Raw genomic sequence first — 23,192 nt, forward strand, 5'->3', positions numbered from 1 at the left:
TGTTTTTAAGATACTCTGAGTCCCAGATGATTTCTTTTCCATTTCTATACTTGAATGCCAAACTCCCCACTTCTCTTCCACCCGCCAAAGCACACTGAAAACAAGACAAAAACCTAAATTAAAATCAGAGTAAGGATTTGACTTAAGACATAAAAGAAGAAATAGGGCTGAAATTCCGTACTTATCGCACCCTGTTGTACCTAGATACTGCTGCACATCTGGTATGTGAGATAATGCACTGTTTAGAGACCGTGTTACGAACACAGAAAATTGGAAATGAGTTTCAAGTCTTAACGCTACATTTCTTTACTACTGGGAGCAAGTAAGGCCCCATTTTTCACTCTTTTTGTAGGTTGTGTGATTTGATTCCCTCTATTTGTTTGCTCTGTAAATAATATAGGCGTGAAGGAAACCAGAAAAGGAACGGTTCCGTAAGAAATATTTTGTGCAGCACAGCTGAGAAGGTTTCTTTATGGATTGCCAGATTGTATACCAAGGCTTAATTTCAATATTGGCCACAGCAAAAAATAAGAGATGCTCGGTTGAAGCCGTGGGTGGAGCAATAAAAAACACACGTTCAGTCATTTGTCATGTAATATGACTAATTAAAACCAAAGACAGTGGTTAGCCATTCTTGACCTGCAACAGTTTATGTTGTCTCAGTACTACCTGGTATTATAATTTGCTTTTGTCACAATCACACCTATCAGTTATTTGCACGAGTCTAGCCTGTAGCTATCAGACAGGAGAAGTTAAATCTGCAGCCAACATGCTTTCCAGCTTCTTCTTTCTGAAACTCATGGATGGCTGCGTGGGTCTGACTTCTGGTAGGGGATGTTTCTTCAAACAGTCATGCGAAACACAAGATTTTTATTACAAAAAATGATCTGGACGTAGTACATTTAGCTTTGGACTTAATGTACAGGAAATTAAGTACGTCTCTAAATGTGGAACATCTGACTTCATCTGACCTTTTAGTTCTTACGTTCTTCCAAATTAAACACTTTCTCTGTTTTGTGTGTGCATGCCTGAATGCCCCTTCACTGATGGTGGGCAATGAGAGGGTTTCTGTGACAAGCCAGGACACAGAAGTGGAGACAGGCTGTCTTTAATGCAAAGCCCAGTATTAGTGACATGCTCCCAATGTACAGCACCAGGCAGGATGGCACCAGGGAGGAATACAAGGAGCAGGGAAGCTGTTGGCAAGTGGCTGACCCTGCGTTCCTGAAGCCAGACCTGAATGGGAGCAGCTCTTGTACCTTGAGAAGAGAGGAACAGGGGTGAGGAACATGATGGTCTGGCTACGGGGTCAGGGAAGCATCATCCCAAACCAGGGAGTGGAGCAAAGCAGCAGCGTAGCCACCTCTCCTCCTCCCTCCAATCTGTGCAACGTTCTTCCTGTGTGGCGACCATGAAGACAAGGGGCAAAAAAGCAGCTAAGTGAAGCATGCTGTTGGCACCCTGGAGAAAACATCTCCTCCCGAGTATTGAGCAGCAAGGAAGTGCACATCAAAATTGTTTAGACATTTTGATCCATATTCAGCTATCAGAATTTTGGCTGAAATTCAGCTGAGCCCTAAGCAAAGTCGACCACAAGCCATGTACATCTTATCTACGCTTATGAGGTGTTGCCCTTTGCTGACTGGAAGGAGATCTGCCAAGATTTTCTTTTGTGGAGCGTGATTTGGAAATACCAACTCTCTGTTCAGTGAAATAACGTATTCAAGCCTCTTGTTCTCTGGATGTAGGTGATAACAATCCTTGTTTCTCACTGTGAGTCCAGCCATCCTGCTCCCCTCTGTGCGCGACTTGTGGATGGAGAAGCTGCTGTGCCTCAAACAGGAGCTGCAAGGTCCCCTGCTTCAGTCCCAGCCAAGATGAACAGGAAAACCAGATTGATTTACAAATTTTCCCTAGCACGCTAGTGTGCGTATACATTGCCTAATTTGATGGTCATGCCTGGTCCAGATTGAGTTTGTAGCGGTGGGTGATCCAGGCACGCAGGGAGCTGGCACGGGGCTGTGCTCCCTTCATCCTTACCCTGCAGCATTGCGGGCAGGTAGGACAGACAAACAAGCCCTTCCTGAAAGGGGTCGTCACAAGCCAATGGCACTTTCATAGATATCAGAGGCTGTAATGTTATTTGCTGTAACACAGTTTATTGGCCTGATCATGGAGACTCAGATTTATAAAATCACATTTTTATTACCGATTCAGTCACGCACATACATATTTATAGAACTGAGAAAGTCTTTGTAATTGATCAAGTAGGGCAGCACATTCAATTTTAATACCAGGGATTACTTGTTGTCCCTGTAGAACCACCTTTTGCATCCACAGGAGGCAGTTTAAAACATTTACAACAGAGTTGCTTCGTTGTCTGTCATGTGCTTATTACCAGCTTTGGTCTAGGCAGCAGTTGCATTTAGATTTGTTTCCTCCTTTGATCTCCACAATCCGTATGAAAACACGCATTAGAAACAAGAAGGAATGTCTGACTTTTTAAGCCTGACATCACTTATACACCATCAGCCCTTGTACTTTCTGCTTATATCAGCTCACATCTCTTATCTCTTGCTTTAGAAAGTTTTTCTTCCTAATCCAAATTTGTTTGGGGTTTGAGATATTCATGCCACTTGTTAACATTCATGCCTAAGCCCATTCATAAATTGTGGTTAGGTTTCTTACACAGACTTGGCTATTTAATGAAAAAGATCTATTTCATATTAAACCCTTTCAGAGAGTGCGTGAATTAAGCAGTGACCTGTAAGTCATATTTGCAATTATGGATTCTTCTGAACTGGTTCATTCTGCTTTTAAAAACTGCACAGTGGCTATTTTCAGAGTAAACCTTAAATTAGCAAACTCCATTTTGGAAGCAAATGCATTATCTGCCAGAGAGCTCAAGACTATGATCCCTGAAAGAGAAAAATCCCAAAAGAAATTTGAACACGGAGGTGCAAAAGGAACACTTTGGTTTTGTTATCGTGTGTGGTCAAGTGCAGGAGCAGGGAAGAGATTCAGAGGGGTTGTTAACAGAGGAATGTGGATAATGTAGGCAGTATCTAAACTTTTTTGGTGAAAAAAGGTCTGCTGTGAGTGAAGTCAACAAAGTCAACAGAGCCGAGATTTCTCATTGAATGCTTATCCAAACTGACCTCATATTTAGGCCTTTGGAGGTTTTGCAGTCAAAGGTTTGGGATGCTCTTTGCTGCTACAACACATGGATCCACTGAAATTTGCATCCTAATTTGCATTATTCTTGATAACACAGGGAAGACTTTTTAAGGTTATGCTTTTTTATAGCCTTTCCTCTAAAACACCTTTAGTATGCATCCGAAGAGAATGCTTCCTGCTGTCTTGTTTCTAGGATTGTACATTTTCTGAGGTATATGTCTTAGCCGTGTGCGCCTTAAAAGCAACGTGCGAGAGTCCCATTTCTCCCGCCCCCAGCCCTCCAGCGGGTGATTTCTCTGCCTTTAGTGCTTGTTTCACCAACTGCAAGCCCCCTGCTAGTACAGTTCTTTTATACAACCTGAAAATGTTATTCTTTATATGCCAGTTGAAACACATCAAATGCATCGTGGGACGAGACCAAATTAATACTCGGGGTTATGTGCACAGTAATTCACAGTGAAAGAAAGATTGAAAGATGTAAAGATGTGTTGAATGTATTCCCTTTTTGTTTGATACAGATACAACATATGTGGAGCAAATAGGTTTGAAATTATATTTTTATATGCAAATGACAGCAATTTGTATTAACTCCTATTGTGCTAGAACGTAACATTTTCATCTGATGTAAGCCTTTCTTTCTTCACATCCTCTTTCTGTTCTTCCACGGCATGTACGAAGATCCTAGATATTAAATATCTCTGTAAATTACCGAAAGGGAACAAGCCAGGCGTGTGTCGTGGCATTCTTCCAGTCCAACTGGATATCAAACTCATCTCTTCTCCCTTTTTTAAACCCTGGTCATGGATTTATTTTATCAGGACAGATGATTAACCAAATTCTAATTAAACCCTGCTAAAACTTACATGGTGACTGGATTTCAAATTTGGACCTCACCGTTTTTTACGTGTCTCAAACCTGTCATTTTGGTTTGGAATTAGCACTCCACGTACTTAACACTAGTCTTGAATGGGACTAATTGTGATTCCTTTGGGTGGTTTTTTTTGTTTGCTATAAAAATTTAATCAAAAAAGGTGAGTTTTTAAATTGATAAGTAGCTAAAAAACGCTAAGGAAAATGTTTCTATTTCAGGAAGTTTTTAATTCAGACAGGATTTGACCAATTTCAAACTTTTCCCCAAATCTTCAAAGCACAAACAAATTCAGCCTGAAAGGAGTTCTGTTTTTTTCTCTTCTTGGGGACATAAAATATGGCTGAATAAATTAAAAGGGATTAAAATGGGCCTTCAATAGGACCTTACAGTATGAAGTCACTGTTCCTCTACCATTATGCAGCACACAATGGCTGCAGGCATGGCTGGCTGCTGCTAGGCAAAGGCTAATATTGTTTCACCTTAAAACTTAATAACAAGGCAGCTTCAGTCAATGATTTTCTCTTCTTTAAGAGAGTAATTCATTTAGGAAAGCAGCGTGCATGCATGTGTGTAGGCAGCAATAAAATATCTTCAAGTGCCCCAATGTGCTACCTCATGCTAAGTGGTTTGAAAAGGAAAAAGATTTTAATTTAATTTAGAAAACTGCCGTGGTCTTTCACACGTACCGCGGGGAGGAGAGAAGCTGTGAGCCAGGCGTGAGCACAGGCAGCTCCCAGCCCAGCTCCAGCTTCCACAGCAGGCTGCGTGCTGGGGAGGAAGACAAGCCTCAGCCTTGGGGAGGAAGACAAGCCTCAGCCTTGGGGAGGAGGACAAGCCTCAGCCTTGGGGAGGAAGACAAGCCTCAGCCTTGGGGAGGAAGACAAACCTCAGCCTTGGGGAGGAAGACAAGCCTCAGCCTTGGGGAGGAAGACAAGCCTCAGCCTTGGGGAGGAAGACAAACCTCAGCCTTGGGGAGGAAGACAAGCCTCAGCCTTGGGGAGGAAGACAAGCCTCAGCCTTTTCTTCATCCCGAATGGGTGCGATGGATTCGTCCCTGCTGGTGCAGGTGGGGAAAGGCAGGGAGAATGGGCTGCTCGGTACCCCTCGGAAAGGGATGTGTGTTCAGGGCAGTCCTGGGAACGTTGGGAATGTTCCTAAATGACCTCCACTTCATTGAAAAGATGTAAATGGAGGGGCTTCTCCTCGGTGTGTGACCCTCACATCTCCCTTGGCCCCCGTGTTTGTGCCCCTGCCCTCCCCAGGCAGCCCGACCCCCAACACAGAGCATTTCTTCTTGAGCTGTAGGTCACCTTTTTCCCTCTGTATTGGTAGCAATCCAGTGTGCTCTTGCAATTTCCATGTGTTTCTATCACCAAGCTTTTCAGCAGAAATATTTTTCTTAGGGACATGCCAATAACTCCCACAGTTTGCAGTGGCTTGGGTCTGACTGTCCCCCTCTCGGTGCGTTAACAAAAGCGCATGCGGGAAGTAGGATTTCCAGGAAGGAACATCTTCCTTGAAGTAACCAATGAAATGTGTTTTCTGGAAGAAAGCTTTGAACTTGAGATTACTCGTCATTGCCCCCAGTCCCTGCTCAGCTGATGGCCTCTTGGATACATCCACACACATTCTTCAAATAGCAGGAGGATCCAGGAGGAATTGCTAAGAGACACGGAATAACCCAAATTAACAGGTTCTTTGCTAGAGGGGCATTTCCCAGGGACTTGGGGTGACCACAGCTTTCCCAAGATGTCCGCACAAAAAGCACTTGTGGCAGCTCTTTGGGAGCTTCGCGGGCTGAGCTCTGCGGTGTCCCTCAGCCCTGCCTAAACCGCGGTGGGAAGGAGGTGGGAGCTGTGCCCAGCCAGGGACACGGCAGCTCTCCGCGGGTACCACCTCCATCCAGCTTGGCACCGCAGCCACGTGGCAAATCCTGCCATCCCTCCCCGGCGCAGCACCCTCTCTGAGCCAGGAAAATACCCACCATTTTTTTATTCTTTAACCTGCGCGTTTCCTCCCTAACCTGACAGAGAGTTACTCACCCTCTGACAAGATGCACTGAACAGTGGAAGCCGAGATAAAGTTCAGAAACTTGGAATTTCTTGCAGCTCACTACGGCTGTCTCCCGTGCAAGGCAGCAGTTTGCAAGCTCGCTCTATCTTCCAGCAACGGGCTCTTTTAATTCTCTCTATCACGGCTGTGACAGAAGATGCAGCCTGCAGTGAAGCAACAGAAAAAACTGATGCCTTATTTAAATAATGGCGTTCATTGCCTATTAAAATGCAACTTCTTGCTTTAGAATTGGATTAATTAAAATGTACAAGAATGCAATTCAGTTATGTTTTATGCTTCAGCTCCGTGCATACTTTTCATAACTCATTCCCAGAAGTAATATTCGGGGCAGCACGGCATTCTCAGTTCTGCCATTAAAAGCACAAATGACTATAAAACCTGTTCTTCTCAAAAACTTGGCTCAAGTATCGCCATTGTTAGATTTTTCGTAACGTATTACTCTGGTCATTACTGTTTTGCAAGATAATTGTATCAATGATCTAACTTTTGACAGTATCCAAAATGGCTGGAAATACTTTGCTGCAGCACCTTTGTCTTTTAAAGGCCATTTGGGGCTTGTTATTTTAATCCTTGCGCAGCCTGATTTATCACCTCAAACATCTGTCAGCTGTGCTTTGTCTTGAAATTGATAGTGATAGTGTTACTGATTTTTCAACAGCAGCTGTTCGAGGTTCATTAGTTAGATTCTCAAAGGCAGCAGATAACTGTAATATTTTTCTTTGTTAATCATCTCTTACGTGCTGTAATAATACAGAGCTTGAAAGCTGCTAGAAATGCGCCGCTTCTCTCGGTTTCTAATTTGTCAGAAGCATCCTTTTATTCGTTTAATCTGGCTCGATTATTAAAACTCTCTTCCTCATAATGCAGCAAAAAAAATTGAATAATGGCCCGTGAGTGGCGAGACAGAAAATCACCCTTTGCTGTGTCGTACTTAGCGGGGAGGGAGGTCACTCAGGGTCTCAGAGTTCACGTCCAAATATGAATCAACTCCCAAGACGAGATTAAGGGCTGTTCCGTAATTGATTTTTAATTTAAAATTTACAAGGCATACCAAACCTCGATGACAGCCTCAGTAAAATCAGGTTCATTTCTAACAGATACAGCAGTTTTCTGCTAATGTATTTTCCGCACCCCATAAAATAATTTTAATAGTTAACTATGACTCTTAAAACATTCCCCCCCCAAAAATCCTTGCAAGCTGAGTGCCAGCGTGACTCCCGCTCGGAGCTTCCAGGGTCCCGAGCATCTGTGAAATCTCCAGCAGCGGGGAGCGCGCCGGTGCTACCGCCGCTCCAACCAGCAACGCTCACCAACAGATAATTACAGTTTCAAATTAGTATTTTAATGAACTGATCTCAGCAAATGTAAAGCGAAATCTCCCAGGCATTAAAGAAATAAGCGGGAGGGAACATTATTAACTGTAAAGTTCAAGAGAGGGACGGTGGGCAGGTGCTGTCTTGGCAAAGGAGTTGACCGTTCCCATTTCAATTTGCGGTAAGAGGAGGCCCGTTCGGGTTTGGGTCCTGCAAGCTGCTGAGCAGCCTCTGCCAGGGGCACGGTGGCTTCCGTTGAGATGGAAAACATCTGGGGCATCTCACAAGCTTTCCAGGTGACCAGAAATGTCTTCTTAAAATGACTGGATATTATTTTGGATGCCAGATTCATCCTAAAAGCACAAGTCTCAGTCCCACAATACGCGTGTCCATAACTTGTGCAAAACAGATTGCAAGAGTGCGACCTGAATTTCAAGGACGTGTACACAGTGACTCAAAAAGCACCTGAAAATCAGTTCCTGTCTATACGTTGTCACAGCATGAACTGTGTTTTCTTCTTAAAGATGGACAAGTACCTTGAACTGGTCTGCATCAGGCACCGTGGTCATGCCAGGTCTAAGGAGGGGGTTGTGTAGAGGCAGGAGCAAACAAGGAGAGGTACCAAATGAAACATCCTCCACACCACAGCCTGGACACGCGCTCAGATGGCCAGAAGACACAGGCCATCACCGAAAGGGAACCCACACGCTCAGCTCAGGTTGCATCTTCTCCCTTCCAGTTACCAGGGTTAGAAACTGTTCTTGAAATAAATGCACATTGATTTTTGAAGTCAGAGTTTCAGCTTTTAGCCATCTATCTTCAGAAGTCCTTCAGAAGTCCCACCACCTAGATTATTCCATTAGTATGTCATAGACTCGATGCCCTTTTTATTTTTTCTGCTGAAGAACAGTCAATCTCTAACACAGTTCAAGACAGGGGCACCACTGACCCACTCCATGACACCATTGCCTCCTCTGTCCTGTTATGAACCAAAAATTCTTCTTGAACGTTTAATATATTTATATATAAGCTAAGTTTTCCATAGCTATCGTAACTGAATTAGATCTTTTTGAACAGGACTTTTTTTTTCGGATTATTCACAGAATGGTTTACGTTTATGTTACTTCTCCAGCCTTCAAGAAGAGCTGGATGCTTCATATAAAGTAAAGAGAAAAACTACTTAGTTATAGCAGACCAAATTACAGGAGTCGTTCCTCTACAAACAGAATAAGATACCTATTTTCTACCTCAGAGATCTCTATTTTAGATTTTGGGGGGGGGCGGGGACCAAAAAGTAGAAAGAGGTGAAGTCTTCAAGAATAGAATTTGTGCAATTTTGGCAAGAAGCGTTTCTCAGAACAATTTGTCTGTTCCCTCAGCAAAAAGGTAGATCAAGTCAATGCATGGGTATCAATTAAAAGCTGTCTGTGCTATAAGCAGTTTATCCAATTGAGGCTGGAAGGAACACTTCGGATAACCTAACCCCCCTCATCAGGGTTGCGGGAAAGACGGCACGTACTTTCCACAAATGCATTTTCAAAAAAGGAAATCCGTGCAGGCTTTATTTTTAATTTTTACTCTTTTTTTCTTCTGCTTCTTCTTCCTTCCTTTCCTTCTTTCTTTACTAAAGTGCTGTTTTAGTAAAATACTATTTTGCTTTCTCACAAACAAAAAGTGGAGAATTTTTAAGTTGTTTTTTTTTTTTCTGTAAAATATGATACCAAGTTTGAAGTATCTGTTTTGGTTAAAAATACGCAATGAAATCGTAGCCTGAATCGGAACTTCTCCCAACATACCCCTTCATTTCAGATTTGTATTTTTGTCTGTGGGTTATTTGAACGTTATCATCTCATATCCTCATTAAAGCAAAGATTTCTACCTGTTACCTTCCCCAGCCTTTAGGTATGTACAGATGTAGATAGAGCTCCTTTTCTCTCAGATCTTTTGAGGAAAAATGGCAAAGCACCTTTCAGCAGTGCGCTGTGAACCGCACTTCATTAGCTCCCCGCACGCCTGCCGGCAGAGCTGACGAGGAGCTTGCCGTGTTATAGGATGGAGAAATAGTGCTGAGTCCCACGTTGGCTTTCATGTTTCCAATTTATGTTTTCCGACTTACCTTCTGTGACGGTTTGAAACTCCTGAAAGGCAAAAGGCTAAAAAGTGAGAGGAAGCTTCAGGCTCACCCGTACTGTCGTGTCTCTGTCGGGTGTTTAAGTGTGTGCGTGTGTTTAGCAGTATTAGTTGACTTTCAGACAACGGTATGTCAGGAAGTATTAATATTCACAATTAATATATTGATATATAGTTTTCTCTTGTCATCCCTCATTTTTTTTCTGTCACTTTCCTATTACGCGGCTCTGACGCTTTCCCAGCGATGCTGAAGAGCGATGGGTTTGGAGCATCCCCCATCGCCACTCCCTGATAGCAGGACGTGGTACAGCAACCATCGCCTCCCTTCTGCCGGCAGGGATGCTTGTACAGCATCCCTCTGCAGGGGGGAATTTCTTTGTAGGATTCATTTACACGCAGGAAATTTAATGGGCTGCAAGGTTCGGTCGTGAAGGCTTTTTTTTTTTTTTCCTGCTGAAGCAGCTTGTCATTTTAGTTTTAACTACAGGAGACAGGACAAAATTGTTAAAGCAATCCAATTATACTAGCTATTGAACAGGGGATTCCTGTCCACCTTTCCCAAGTGAAAGACAGTAGCAATAGCTGCATTAGCCTTTAAAATTTTCCAAATTGCAACCTCCACCAACCCAGAATCATAGAACTGGCGGGGTTGGAAGGGATCTTTCAGATCATCGAGTCCAGCCACCAACCTAACCCGGACAAAAACCATCACTAAACCATGTTCCTCAGCACCACGTCTACCCGTCTTTTAAATACATCCAGGGATGATGACTCCACCACTTCCCAGCCTGTTCCAATGCTTGATAACCCTTCTGGTGTAGAAATTTTTCCTAATATCCAATCTAACACACACACACACACCCCTCCGGCACAACTTGAGGCCATTTTCTCTTGTCCTATCGCTTGTCACTTGGGACTGGGGGACTTTGAGAAGTCTGGGTACTCTGCTAACATCCAGCTTCAGTTCGGCCCTTCTGACAATCCACCCCTGGCTCTGCAGGTTCCCCCCGTAAAGGCTGTCTTCGCTGAAATTAGTATGGTGAACCCCAGAGTCCCTCTTTTTGGTCCATTTTAAAATGTGACAGAAATCAACCAATTCTTACTTTTTTTTATCTTTGCACTAGAGTGTTTCAAAGAGCCTCTCATTGCCCAAAGGAGAGCGAAAGGCAGTCACAACAACTAGCAGGTATTTATTGAGTTACGGTTTAGCAAGGGAGAGGTTGAACAAGCGCAGGGAAGCGTTTCGGGTGCCTGGAGAGCGAGGGCGTCCGAATATTCACATCCCACCACCCCGCTTAGCATGGATAAGTGGTGACAGCAAGTTCTGTGGCGTCTCTTCATTTACATGGAGAAATAATTAATTCCCAGCATTTGACAAATGCATAATGAAACTGGGGATGCTCAACTGATCAAGGTATCGGGCAGGACCTCTCCTCTCTTGCAGGCTGCAAACTGCAGGTGCTGCTTCCAGAGACACACAGGACACAGAGACCCCGCTCTCAGCCTCCAGTTGAGATGTCTTTTGTCATTTCTTTTGGTTTTTGAAGTTCTGACAAGACTAAATCCCTGCTCACTCTGTTCCTTCCCACCAGCCCAGTGCTTGGAGGACTGTATAGGACACGGATGGCTCCTGGGCTCCCCATGGGTCAGAGCAGGCTGCCAGGCAGGTAGTTGCCATCAGCAGGACCTGGGGAGCACCATCGGCAGCCCCCAGCCCCCTGGTCGCCCACCCACCGGGGAGGGGACGGTCACCCTGAGCACCTCGGGGTCTCTCAACAACCACACCATAACCACAGCAGAATTTAGCTCAGGAAGTAAAACAAGCAACCAAATACGTGGCCAAGTTTTTGCAGCCACTTCATTTCAAACCTTTCAAGCCATTTTTGCACTTTCTCCATAATCGAAATAAAACACAGAAGTTTGCTGTATTTGTTTGGAGCTCTCTTGTTATTTTCCCAGTGTGAGAACCACACGCCCTGCTGTCAGGGCCTCAGGTAATCACGTACACTTTTTAACTTACAAAACCATGTTCTAATAAGTAGCTTATATCAACTCCTCTATACTTATTTAAAATACACCTTCTGAGAAAAAACACAAGCCCTAAGCCGTGGCGGGACTTTACGCGCATCCTACAAAGCAGAGTGCTCACTACATTTTCCCTCACTGCAGCTGCCCTTGTCTGATTGCCCTTGTCCAAGAAGGACATGGACCTTTTGGAGTGAGTCCAGAGGAGGACCACGAAGATGATCCAAGGGCTGGAGCACCTCTCCTATGAAGACAGGCTGAGAGAATTGGGGTTGTTCAGCCCGGAGAAGAGAAGGCTCCGGGGAGACGTTATAGCCCCTTCCAGTCCCTGAAGGGGGCCTACAAGGAAGCTGCGGAGGGGCTGTTTGCAAGGGCATGTAGCAATAGGACGAGGGGCAATGGTTTAAACTAGAGCAGGGCAGGTTTAGATTAGACGTTAGGAAGTTCTTTACAATGAGGGTGGTGAGACACTGGCACAGGTTGCCCAGAGAGGTGGTGGAGGCCCCATCCCTGGAGACATTCAAGGCCAGGCTGCATGGGGCTCTGAGCAACCTGATCTAGTTGAAGATGTCCCTGCTGACTGCAGGGGGGTTGGACTAGATGGCCTTAAAAGGTTCCTTCCAACCCAACACATTCTATGATTCTGTGATTCCCGTTGGCTTGGGGGCTACTTGGCTGGGAGCTGGCGCTGATTGCAAAGTCAGCAGGAGGAGGAATCAGTAACAAATCTTTTCACCTGCCTGGAAATGAAAGATTTTTTTTTTTTTAATTCAGTGCAAAGCAACTCCTTGTTTCTCAGGGCAGTCTGACCTGTATTATTTTGTTTTCTCAAAGGGAATCCAAAAGCTTCCCAGCAGAATTTTTGGGAGAAGGGATCAAAAATCAAAAAAATTCCAAGCACAAAGCTGAGCATACGCTTGGGCATCTGAAGATCTTGGCATCCTTAAGGATTTTTCTGCGTGGTAACCCAACTTGTTAAGTCACAGCTTTCATTCCTAGCAAAAGCTGCAGCAGTAAATGAAGGTTAATCCACCTTACAATTACAAAAGCACGCAAGTTTATAACATGCCGAAAAACAAGGCCGTGACTAGATGGACTCTTTTATGCAGTCCTGCTGAAAGAAGACGTTGCTTAATTCCTGAATTCCTTGAAGCATTCCTGACAGCGATCACATCTGCTGCCACAAAACCCATCACGGCCTCTGCCTTTGGGAAAAGCCTATTTAATAATCAGTAAAGTTCAAGCTCAGCTTGTTGTGATGAATTATTAGAACCCGTCATCATTTTCTTGCAAAAGCAAAAAAAAAAAAAAAAAGAGGCTATAACGGAATACAATTTTATGTTTTTCCATTTAATTGATGACGGGCTGAGTTTTTATTAATCTTTCTGGGCTCCAGTGTAAGATGCTGAAAAAGCTAATATGAGATCATTGTATCTGGTTAATGTGTGTGCTTTGCAAAATTGATAAGGCCTGTCAAGACATAAATTATTTAAAATTTGATAAATGTGTTGAAATCATTGAATTTTCAAACAGACAAAGCAGAGCTATTTCTCTTCCCCCCCACCAGCCCCCTTCAGAGGGAGGTTTTTGTGCAGCCGCTCGGTGATGTTGCGTTATCCGTGCAGCACACGGCTCGTAAGGGACTGGAATTAGCAGGAGGAAAACAGAGAAGTATCCTGTGCTGCTGCGGCAGGGACATGAATATAAACCCAGGAGATACAGCCTCAGGGATGGAAGAGCACCTGAAGGCCACTGGAAGCCTCCCCGTACGAGTTTTTCACTGGTGAAACTGGGGGCGGGAGGAGGTTACCGAGTACCACCTCCCTCCTACCACCCCTTCCTCTCCGTCGCTGGGATGAAAAGCTCACAGCGGCACCAGCCAGCAGCCAAAAGGTGCTTCAGAGCTGTTTATCCCAACAGACCTATTTATTTCAGCTAATTGCCGAGAGTTTTTAAATGGTTCCTGGCAGGAGCGAAGCTAGAGAAATGATTGCTGGTGATTGATGAATAACCTGGATAAAATTCCCAAAGCATCAAAATGATTAACTCTTGCTCGGGTACACCTGCTTGTATGTAGCGCCTCGCCCACTGAGAAAGGCGTGGGAGCAAGTTCCAAATTTATTTGGGCAAACAGAGAAAATGCAGCATTTACTGATACCAGCATCTCATCAGCGCAGGCTCACTGCTCAAAAATAATTCACAGGGAACGTTATTTAACCCTGTGCTGCTCTACCATGGGCAGGACCAGCCATGGAAGAGGAAGGCTTGGAAGAGCAATCCTAATCTTTCAGGGAAGGGCACAGGAAGAACCAATGGTTCGAAGTTTAAAACTACATAAATATAAAGCACCTCGTACTTTGGTTTCAGCTGTTCTTGCGGTTAACGTGGCAAAAGAAAACAGCAAAGCACATTGTGGACTCTGAGCATCTCGATGGGTCCAAGATTATGCTTCTTACTGGAAAATACCTACAGTCTAATGGAAATTTGGGGGTAACTGGGTGACATTTTACAGCCTCTGTAATATGGAAAAAGATTAGGTGATTTCTTCTGTTTGGCAATTGATGGTTTGGAGGGAATGGGAAAATGCAGGTGCAGCAGAGAAGAACTGCAGCAATAGCCATCTATTTAAATGTATACGCTAACTTCCCTAAGCTAGTATTTTTTCAAATACCCTACTAGCAATATTTTCCGCTATAGAGAAGCATTACAGTGAAATGGGAAGATGCTGAGGAAGTCATTTTTTCCAGCATGTGCTGCATTCTTTTAATACACATTTTTTTATTTCCCGGAAATTGCTAACCAACGTGAATAAACAGCTGAACAAAGAGCACGGGCCCATCCGTGCTAATAGCGAAAAGCTGCCATCAAGCGAAGGGCCTTTGCGATGTATAAAGGAGAATGATGCATTAGAGTTCGGTTCTCTTATACTGCAGAAAGCTTTATTCAAAATAGAAAAAAAAAAAAAATCTGCACACGCACAAAGAAGGTTTTACATTAAAAAAGCACAAATATTATTCGCATTTTTGAACAATGCACCCTCATTCCTGCTCCTGCGCTGGGCACTGAGCAGAACCAGGCGGTTCTTTGTTTGACACCCCTTTTACTGAATATTTGCAAAACACAAGACATGAGCTACCGAGAGCCCGCAAAGTCCCCTTCCCTGCAACCGAGCGAGCTGGCAACTCTGCCGGCCTCTGAAGCTCACTCCTATAATGAAGTCAGTGAAACAAGGCAGCAGTAGGATAAAGCACAGTCAAGAATTAAGGAAAGGCTGGAGTACTGCATCCAATTCTGGAGCCCCTACTACAAGAACGATATGGACGTGCTGGAACGTGTCCAGGGAAGGGCCACAAGGATGACCAGAGGGCTGGAGCACCTCTGCTGTGAGGACAGACTGAGAGAGTTGGGGTTGTTCAGTCTGGAGAAAAGAAGGCTCTGAGGAGACCTTATAGTGGCCTACCAGTATCTTCAGGGGGCCTACAAGAAAGCTGGTGAGGGACTTTTTAGGATGTCGGGTAATAGTAGGACTAGAGGGAATGGATTAAAACTAAAGATGGGTCGATTCAGACTGGACGTTAGGAAGATCTTCACCATTAGGGTGGTGAGACACTGGCCCAGGCTGCCCAGAGAGGTGGTGGAAGCCCCATCCCTGGAGGTGTTCAAGGCCAGGCTGGATGGGGCTCTGAGCAACCTGATCTAGTGGGAGGTGTCCCTGCCCATGGCAGGGGGGTTGGAACTAGATGATCTTTAGGGTCCCTTCCAACCCTAACAATTCTATGATTCTATGAATCCTACAGCCTGCAAACTATTTCAAAGAGGAGGAGGAAGAAACAATGACTTGGGTTAAGCGTAAGGTACAACTTTCAGCAGCGGCTCGCGATTGCTATCTAGCCCTTACACAGGACTATCACATCCTTGTAATTCAGCACATTAATGATTTCATATGCCCATATGACGAAAGCTGTTTCGTCGCCACAGGAAATAGTCCGTGTCACTGTAGCTCTGGGGACTTGTTTTACGTGTAGTAAGTACATGTGTACTTATAAGTACACCTCAATTGGAGTACTTAGTAAAAGTGGTAGTGGTTTAGCGTGATGCAACGCTGCAGTTCCGTCGCCGTTTTGAATGAATTGTGCCCTAATACCTTATTGATCCAGCAAACCCACCTGGTTTTAGCATGCGTTAACGTTTCCCACCCTCCAGCCATCCCGAACCTTGTACCCACATATTTCTTCTTTCGATATCAGAGCCCTCTGAAAAAAGCAGTTCCGAAAGCAATGCTCTGCCAGCTCATTTGGAGTGAGAGCCCCCTGAAGAGACATACATTGAGTATTACCAGTAACACACGACTCGATGCTCTCCAGATCTCTTCATAAAAGCAGAGGGGAGAAAAGCCAAAGAGCCATTGTGCGGATTTCAATAAACATTGCAGCAGAAAAGTAGCCCAGAAGGAGAATGGTGCATGCTCCTGCGCCCTTGCCAGAGGACAGGCAGAGCTGCGGGCAGACACAAGCAAGGTTACAACCTCCTGCGAACGAAGCGGCTTCGGTTCTATGTATTTCTCCCTAAAATTTCCAACCGCGGTTCCCTGTGGCTCAGTTACCGACAAAAATACCAACTATAGGTGCCCACGGCTTTGAGTGGTCATTAGCGTTTTAGCTATCAGATCATTCAGCCGCGCAAACACAGAGAAAAGTTTCTGGTATTTCAACACTGCCAGGCCCCCGGTCCCAGCTGGAATCTAGAAATGCAGGAGAAAAAGCCTCTTTTTTGTCCTTCTAAAGGCCTCTGGTCAGATTTGGGGTGATTGTCCCCCTGTACTCAGCACTGGTGAGGCCACACCTTGAGTCTTGTGTCCAGTTCTGGGCACCTCAATACAAGAGAGATATCAAGGTGCTGGAGCGAGGGCAGAGGAGGGCAACGAAGCTGGTGAAGGGCCTGGAGAATAAATCTGATGAGGAGCGATTGAAGGAGCTGGGACTGTGTAGTTTGAGGAAGAGGAGGCTGAGGGGAGACCTCATCACTCTCTACAACTACTTGAAAGGACATTGTAGAGAGGTTGGTGCTGGTCTCTTCTCACAGGTAATTAGCGATAGAACAAGAGGGAATGGCTTCAAGCTGCAACAGGGTAGGTTTAGGCTGGACATTAGGAAAAAATTCTTCCCAGAAAGAGTGGTCAGACACTGGAATAGGCTGCCCAGGGAGGTGGTGGAGTCACCATCCCTGGATGTGTTTAAGACTCGTTTAGATGTGGTGTTAAGGGATATGGTGTAAGGGAGAACTTTGTAGAGTGGAGATGATGGTTGGACTTGATGATCCCAAGGGTCTTTTCCAACCTAAATGATTCTATGATTCTATGAAGGATGGGTGAATGTGTGCATCAGCTCTTCTCTCACCTGGAGAGAGTCACCGCCCTGCAGCAGGGGAGTTGTTTCCCCGGCAGTGGGGATGCCCAGCTGTTCTCAGCATCACCCGGCCGATTTGGAGCTTGTGAGCAGGCTTAAAAGCAGCTGGAGAAGCATGCATAAACATGACGTTGCTTCACCAGGAGCTTTCCATCACAGCGGAAACGATGCTTCCCCCAGCATCGTTATGACAGCGCTATTTGTGCTGGTGCAGATAAGCATCTGTCACCATTTCCATTAGAATCTCCTATTTTCCTGGGTTCATAGCTCAGCCATAAAAAAACCTAGCGTAGAGGCAGAAAGTTGACATGTAAGGTCTTAGGCTGGGAGTGATCGTTGTCTTTTTCCCCCCCACCTTTCTAATCTGAAATAGAAAATAATGTATTTCTGCAGAGACACACCTCACCCCTACATTTCGATCCAGCCATAGATTTATTTAGCAGTAGTGATGGCCGCCTCTCAACATTCAATCCTAATTACCATGATAGGGACGATCAGGAAGAACACGAGGGACGTGGGTTTGGGCTCTGGTTTAGGGCCTATTGCTCTAAACCAGCCCCAGTGAAGATTAAGGGCTTTGGAGTTTCTGATCTTTGCCAGATGATGAGATGAAAAATTGAAGATTATAGAAGCAATTGAATATTATAGAAAGGGAATACTGCTAGGAACTAATGGCGTAGAAGACCCCTTTGGGGTCAGCAGAAGGAAAAGCAAGCCCAGCACTGCAGTTTCCCTAGCAAGACAGGGGGATTCATCCCATGAATTCAGCATCAGCGCATCATCTGCATCTTGTGCGGTAGGAACACTGGGAGCCCACCACCCCGACCCTGGCACTGCGAGAACAGCATTTTGCCAGAAGGAAAAGGGGGCAAGTCTGGGGATGAGGGCAGCACAACACTGTTTGTTCTTCTTTCCATTTTAAGCACCTTTTTGTTCTGTTCACACGTTTTGTAGGAATAATTGCAGCCAAAAAAGTTTTTCTTTGTACATTATGGCAAGAGGAAATGGCCTCAAGTTGCGCCAGGGGGGTTTAGTTTGGATATTAGGAAAAAATTCTTCACTGAAAGGGTTGTTAAGCATTGGAACAGGCTGCCCAGGGAAGTGGCTGAGTCCCCATCCCTGGAGGTATTTAAAAGACGTGTAGATGTGGTGCTGAGGGACATGGTTTAGTGGTGGACTTGGCCGTGCTGGGTTAACAGTTGGACTTGATGTTCTTAAAGGTCTCTTCCAACCATAATGAGTCTATGATGGCATAAGACAGTCCTGAAGAGAACAAACCCTGAAAGGGGTTGCTCTACACATTCTCCAAAACTTATATTCAAGTTTTAAAGGGCCTAAAAAGTTAGGTGATCACTTCTAACCTGTTGAAACACAGATCCTGCTTCTGACCTCGTGAGCACATGTTCAAGTCTTGCATTTCCAGCAAGACACCTCTCTCACAGCGTACAGGAAGAATGTACGTGGGCAACGTGTTTCTACATTAAACTGCAAATCTGCTCTTCACTGAAACTTGTGTGTTTGACTCTGAAATCTAACGCCATTCCGTCGCTACCAGAAGTAGTTATTTGCTTCCTGATCGCAAACAATTTTGCATTAGGCTTAGCTTGGCCTAGTCACGTTTCTGAAAAACGCTGAGCTGTGCTCTGGGGCTGGGATCGCTCAGCGCGTCTTGAAGGCTGGGCCTTGCTAAATACAGGCAATTTGGCACCCAAAACCAACACACCAAAAACGTGGCTCTTTGGGTGGCCTGTCTCAAATTAAGAGCACAAATGGGCATGTTGAATTTGGAAAAAATGGAAAACACCAGAAAAGACAAATGTACAATAAGCATTTTCGTACCTAATTACAACACCAGAAGCAGCTGAATAAGAGAGGACTTTAAGCTTAAAGTAGTTGGGAATTTAAGTGGGGGAAAAAACCAACAAAGGGGAATGGAAAATTGTGCTTTTCTATTTCACGCCATCTTTTAGCAGAGGTGCCACTTTGCTGTTCAGGATTTCCAACATCCTTAGACATGATTTTATCTACCAAATGTGCGAGCAAAAGGTGTCTGTCCCCAGTCCTCAACCTGTCCAGAGATTGATCCATTTCTCACCATGGATGGCTCCCATTGAGCTTTCTGCATCTTCTGTAAGCTATTTTGAGTAAAAACCTTAAGCTTTCATGGGGCAGCAGAAGCTACTCATTACAGTAGTCCGAGTGACTGCACTGCGTCACCCTTATTGGTATAAAAATAAATATTAATGGCTCCTTTTGTATTTTGACCGTTTTATTTTCACACTTTATACATAAACTCTTTCTTTCTGTTTCGGAACAGGTATTTTGTGACGCTAATCAGGTCGTACAAGCCACAGACGTGCTGGAGTGGGAAGACAAGGATGCTGCAGAGACACTGGTTGACAACGTGGTCCACTCCAGGATCATCAATCCTTTGCGCCTGTTTGTTAAACCGTCTCCAGTTCTGAAACACGGCCAGGTGTCCTACTCAGACAGCATAGAAAATTTTTGGGATTGGTTGTCCAACATCACGGAGGTTCAGGAATCTCTCGCACGAACTAAACGCAGGCCTATAGTAAAAACTGGGAAATTCAAGAAAATGTTCGGATGGGGCGACTTCCACTCTAACATCAAAACTGTTAAGCTGAACCTCCTGATCACAGGGAAAATCGTCGATCACGGCAATGGGACCTTCAGTGTTTATTTCCGACATAACTCCACAGGTCTGGGAAACGTTTCCGTAAGCCTGGTGCCACCTTCCAAAGTGGTTGAGTTCGAATCATCTCCACAGTCAACACTGGAGACCAAGGAATCCAAGTCCTTCAATTGCCGAATCGAGTACGAAAAAACAGACCGCGCTAAGAAAACTGCCTTGTGCAATTTTGACCCTTCAAAGATCTGCTATCAAGAGCAGACTCAAAGCCATGTCTCCTGGTTGTGTTCCAAACCATTTAAAGTTATCTGCATTTACATTGCTTTCTACAGCGTAGATTACAAACTGGTGCAAAAGGTCTGTCCTGATTACAATTACCATAGTGAGACTCCGTACTTGTCCTCCGGCTGATACAATCGCGGGTAACTGTAGAGATACAGCAGCAGGCATAGAAATAAGCATTCCCATTAACCTTTTGGAGAAGAATATGTTTTCCTATCAGGTTAAAAAGTCTTTAAAAAAAAACCCAACGTAGCTGTGTATGTGCTGTATCGTAAATAATCACGCTCATTTTCATTTGAGACCATCGCATTTTAGCTCTCTCGTCATTAATAAGGGAACTACCAGGCAGGCACATGACAAAAATCAAACAAAATTATGTCTGCACCGAACGTTGGTCTTGCAAATCACTTTTTTAAACTAGACTCGATGGCAGAGAGGTTGCCTTTTACTTGACTCAGACAGCACGTTGCAGGATCCTGTTTCTCACTGGGAACTGTAGAAGATGACAATATAAGGAACAAACGGTGGAGCAGACTCCCAGCTGCTTATATACAAAATCCAAATAAACAGCTCTGCCACTAATTTCATTAAGAATGTTACATGCACAGGGCTCAAGGAATCAAGGCCAAATACTAAGAGAAAGAGCTATTTCTAGGACAAAAGGAAAAAAAAAAAAGGAATCTGCATTTCTATGAGTTGTAGTAGTTGTAGGTAGTCAGTGAAGTGAAGAGTGAGTTCTTCCTTCAGACTTCTTACCCATGGATATGCAATGATACAATTAGACATGGACGAGCTTTAGTTTATTAGGCCCACCAGGGGTGCAGGTTTGGTGTACACGTCTTTCTTCTGTGGTCACCACTGGTTTCGGTTCTTCTCGACTGTTTACATATACACCAGTTCTAGTTTGACGGTGACAGGGAACATACACACCTTGGAAACGGATAATCTCTGTTTAAGTCCGACGATAACAGGGGCTGGCTGCCGCGTAAAAGCAGCCATTATCTTACTGTCTACCCCTCGTAGCACTGTGTTGCAGTAACGAGAACACATCACAGCATAAGGACAGCACCTGCGCAAGCTTTCTGCTTAACGGCACCCCCTTGTCTTCCTTAGCACTGCACTGTGTACCTTAAGTCAAATTATAAGCAACCACAAATTAAGAGGACAACAAAAATCTATGCGTCCTCACGTCGTAGAGCCGGTTTCAAACAATTACCATCAACATAAAAACACCCAGCCAGACTTTCCCCTTCGCACAGAGCAGCACCATCGCACCGCCGTTAGCTGTAACCCCGCTGCGGCCGTTGGCTCCCGCGAGGCCGCTCCCGGCGTCAGGCCCCACACCAAGGCGCTCTCCTCGGGCGCCGATTCTGCCGCTGCTGCCAATGTGCTCCCCTAGCTCTCCGTGACAGCGCCGTGTCGCAGGGGCCGTGGAAGAAGCCGGCGGAGGAAGTGCTTTTTATTGCCTCCAACCAAACTTACGCGCAGGGCCCAAGAGGTTACACACCGTTAAAATACCCCATGCAAGCGGTGTGCACGCAGACGAGCGACTGACAGCTCGCAAGGACTCACTCAGGAGATTAATTCCGATTTCCTTGGTGAAGTAAAAAAAATAAAAAAATAAAAAAATTACTCCGTTAAAAATATACTACAAGTAACCGGCTAATTTGTTTTTCTCTTTAGGTGACATATTTAAATGTGTGGTTTAGTTTGATCAATAATCTAAATGTTTTCCTTCATCTTATTTCATACAGAGTCTCTCCGGGTCTAAATGACGTTTTTTAGTTTGTCTATTACTGTCGATTCCTACAAGATGGTCTACTTTGTATTCTGTATAGCGTGTCCTCGTTCCGGCTGTATATAAGCTTGGATTTATTGCTAGGAGTTCAGTGGTTGATGCTTTTGTAACTTAGCTGTAAGCCATGATTTTATTGCCATGTATTTTTACTGGGCACTGTAGGCAATTCAAAGAAAACCCTACATGCTATTTATTGTAGAGTATGTGGAAATCATGTATGTATATACACTTAAATATGTGTACATATACAGAATATATGCGTACATGTATTTGTATGTAAATAAAGAGAGTTTACTAAATCTGGCACTTGCTTGTGGAATATTTTATTTTAGGTTTGGTTGTTTTTTTTTTTTAAAATATATATTAAGACACAAAGTAGAACTAAGACACTGCCACACTTGACTGAACATGCTTCCCCAGCTGGAATTCGTTTTTCTGGGAGATATTTAGGTACGTGCTGCAGTGAACTGTGCTGTCCCTAGTCGGGATATTCGAGAAATGAAGTGAATGGTTTAACGGAGACAATCGTGAACTGTTTAATAACTGTGCACGACACATTCAGTCCAAGTGAGCAAACCTGCTTCAGCTCCTCCCAAGCAGGAAGGTGCTGCAAGACGGGGCAGCCGCTGCCGATTCAGCCCTTGCTTGGAGTTTCCCATGGAAGCGGGAGCTGGATTCTCCCCCCTGGACATCCTCCCACAGCCACGGCCCGGGCTGAGGGTTCTAGACCTCAGGGAGACAACCCGGGACCTTGAGCAAAGAAACATCACTCTGGAGGCGCCTGGAGATTCACAGGGAAAAGCTATTATGAATCAAGGGACAAGCGTTTTAATAGATTTAACCCCTGAACACGGAGAAGACACGGACCCAACTCGCAGCTTTTGACCTAAACCAACTCTCGGGCTCCAAGCCAGGCTCGGGACGGCGCCGTGCCATCAGAGCAGCGGAGAAACGGAGCCCCGGGCCCTGCCAGACCTGCCCCTGGGAGCCAGCCGCAGCCTGACCTCCAGCACAGCACGGGGAAGAGCTGCGAGTCCCACCGAGGAGCCTTCCCACCCCCAAACCTCCTCATGATACAGGACCGACCATCAAACCTCCCAACGATAAAGGAACGACCATCTTCAAACCCGCTCAGCTCCTCCGCGCCTCATAAACACAAACCGGTTTGTCAAAAGCCAAAGTTTGCTGAAAGAAGCAACGGCACGGAGGGCCCGGGCAGCCAGGAGAGGTGCCTTTGGAGACTTACTGTTGGCTTTAACACAGTCCAAGTGTCTTCCCCAGGGAGAAGCGAAGCCTCTGCGGCACCATCCAACCACTGCGGTGAGGGGCTGGTGCGGGGGCCACGGGAGAAGGTCGCAGCGTTCTCCTCCCACCGAGCCCTGGCACGAGGAGCAGGAGGAGAGGGAGGGAGGGAACCTCGGTACCAAACCCACCAACGCCAGAGAACTCACCACCACGCTTTTCCCAA

The 23,192-nt window shown here is 45.1% G+C and overlaps 1 protein-coding gene across 1 annotated transcript in view; it reads left to right on the forward strand.

The window, feature by feature from the left end:
* Positions 1-22,093, forward strand: part of NXPH2 (neurexophilin 2) — a 43,207-nt gene extending 21,114 nt beyond the window's left edge. Inside the window, exon 2 of the mRNA XM_054209496.1 lies at positions 19,312-22,093. Within this exon, the coding sequence (XP_054065471.1) occupies positions 19,312-20,055 (744 nt within the window). The 3' untranslated portion in view covers positions 20,056-22,093. The remainder of the gene's footprint in view (positions 1-19,311) is intronic.
* Positions 22,094-23,192: the final 1,099 nt, after the last annotated feature.

This window comes from Rissa tridactyla, chromosome 7 (genome assembly GCF_028500815.1).
Source record: "Rissa tridactyla isolate bRisTri1 chromosome 7, bRisTri1.patW.cur.20221130, whole genome shotgun sequence".
Lineage (NCBI taxonomy): Eukaryota > Metazoa > Chordata > Aves > Charadriiformes > Laridae > Rissa > Rissa tridactyla.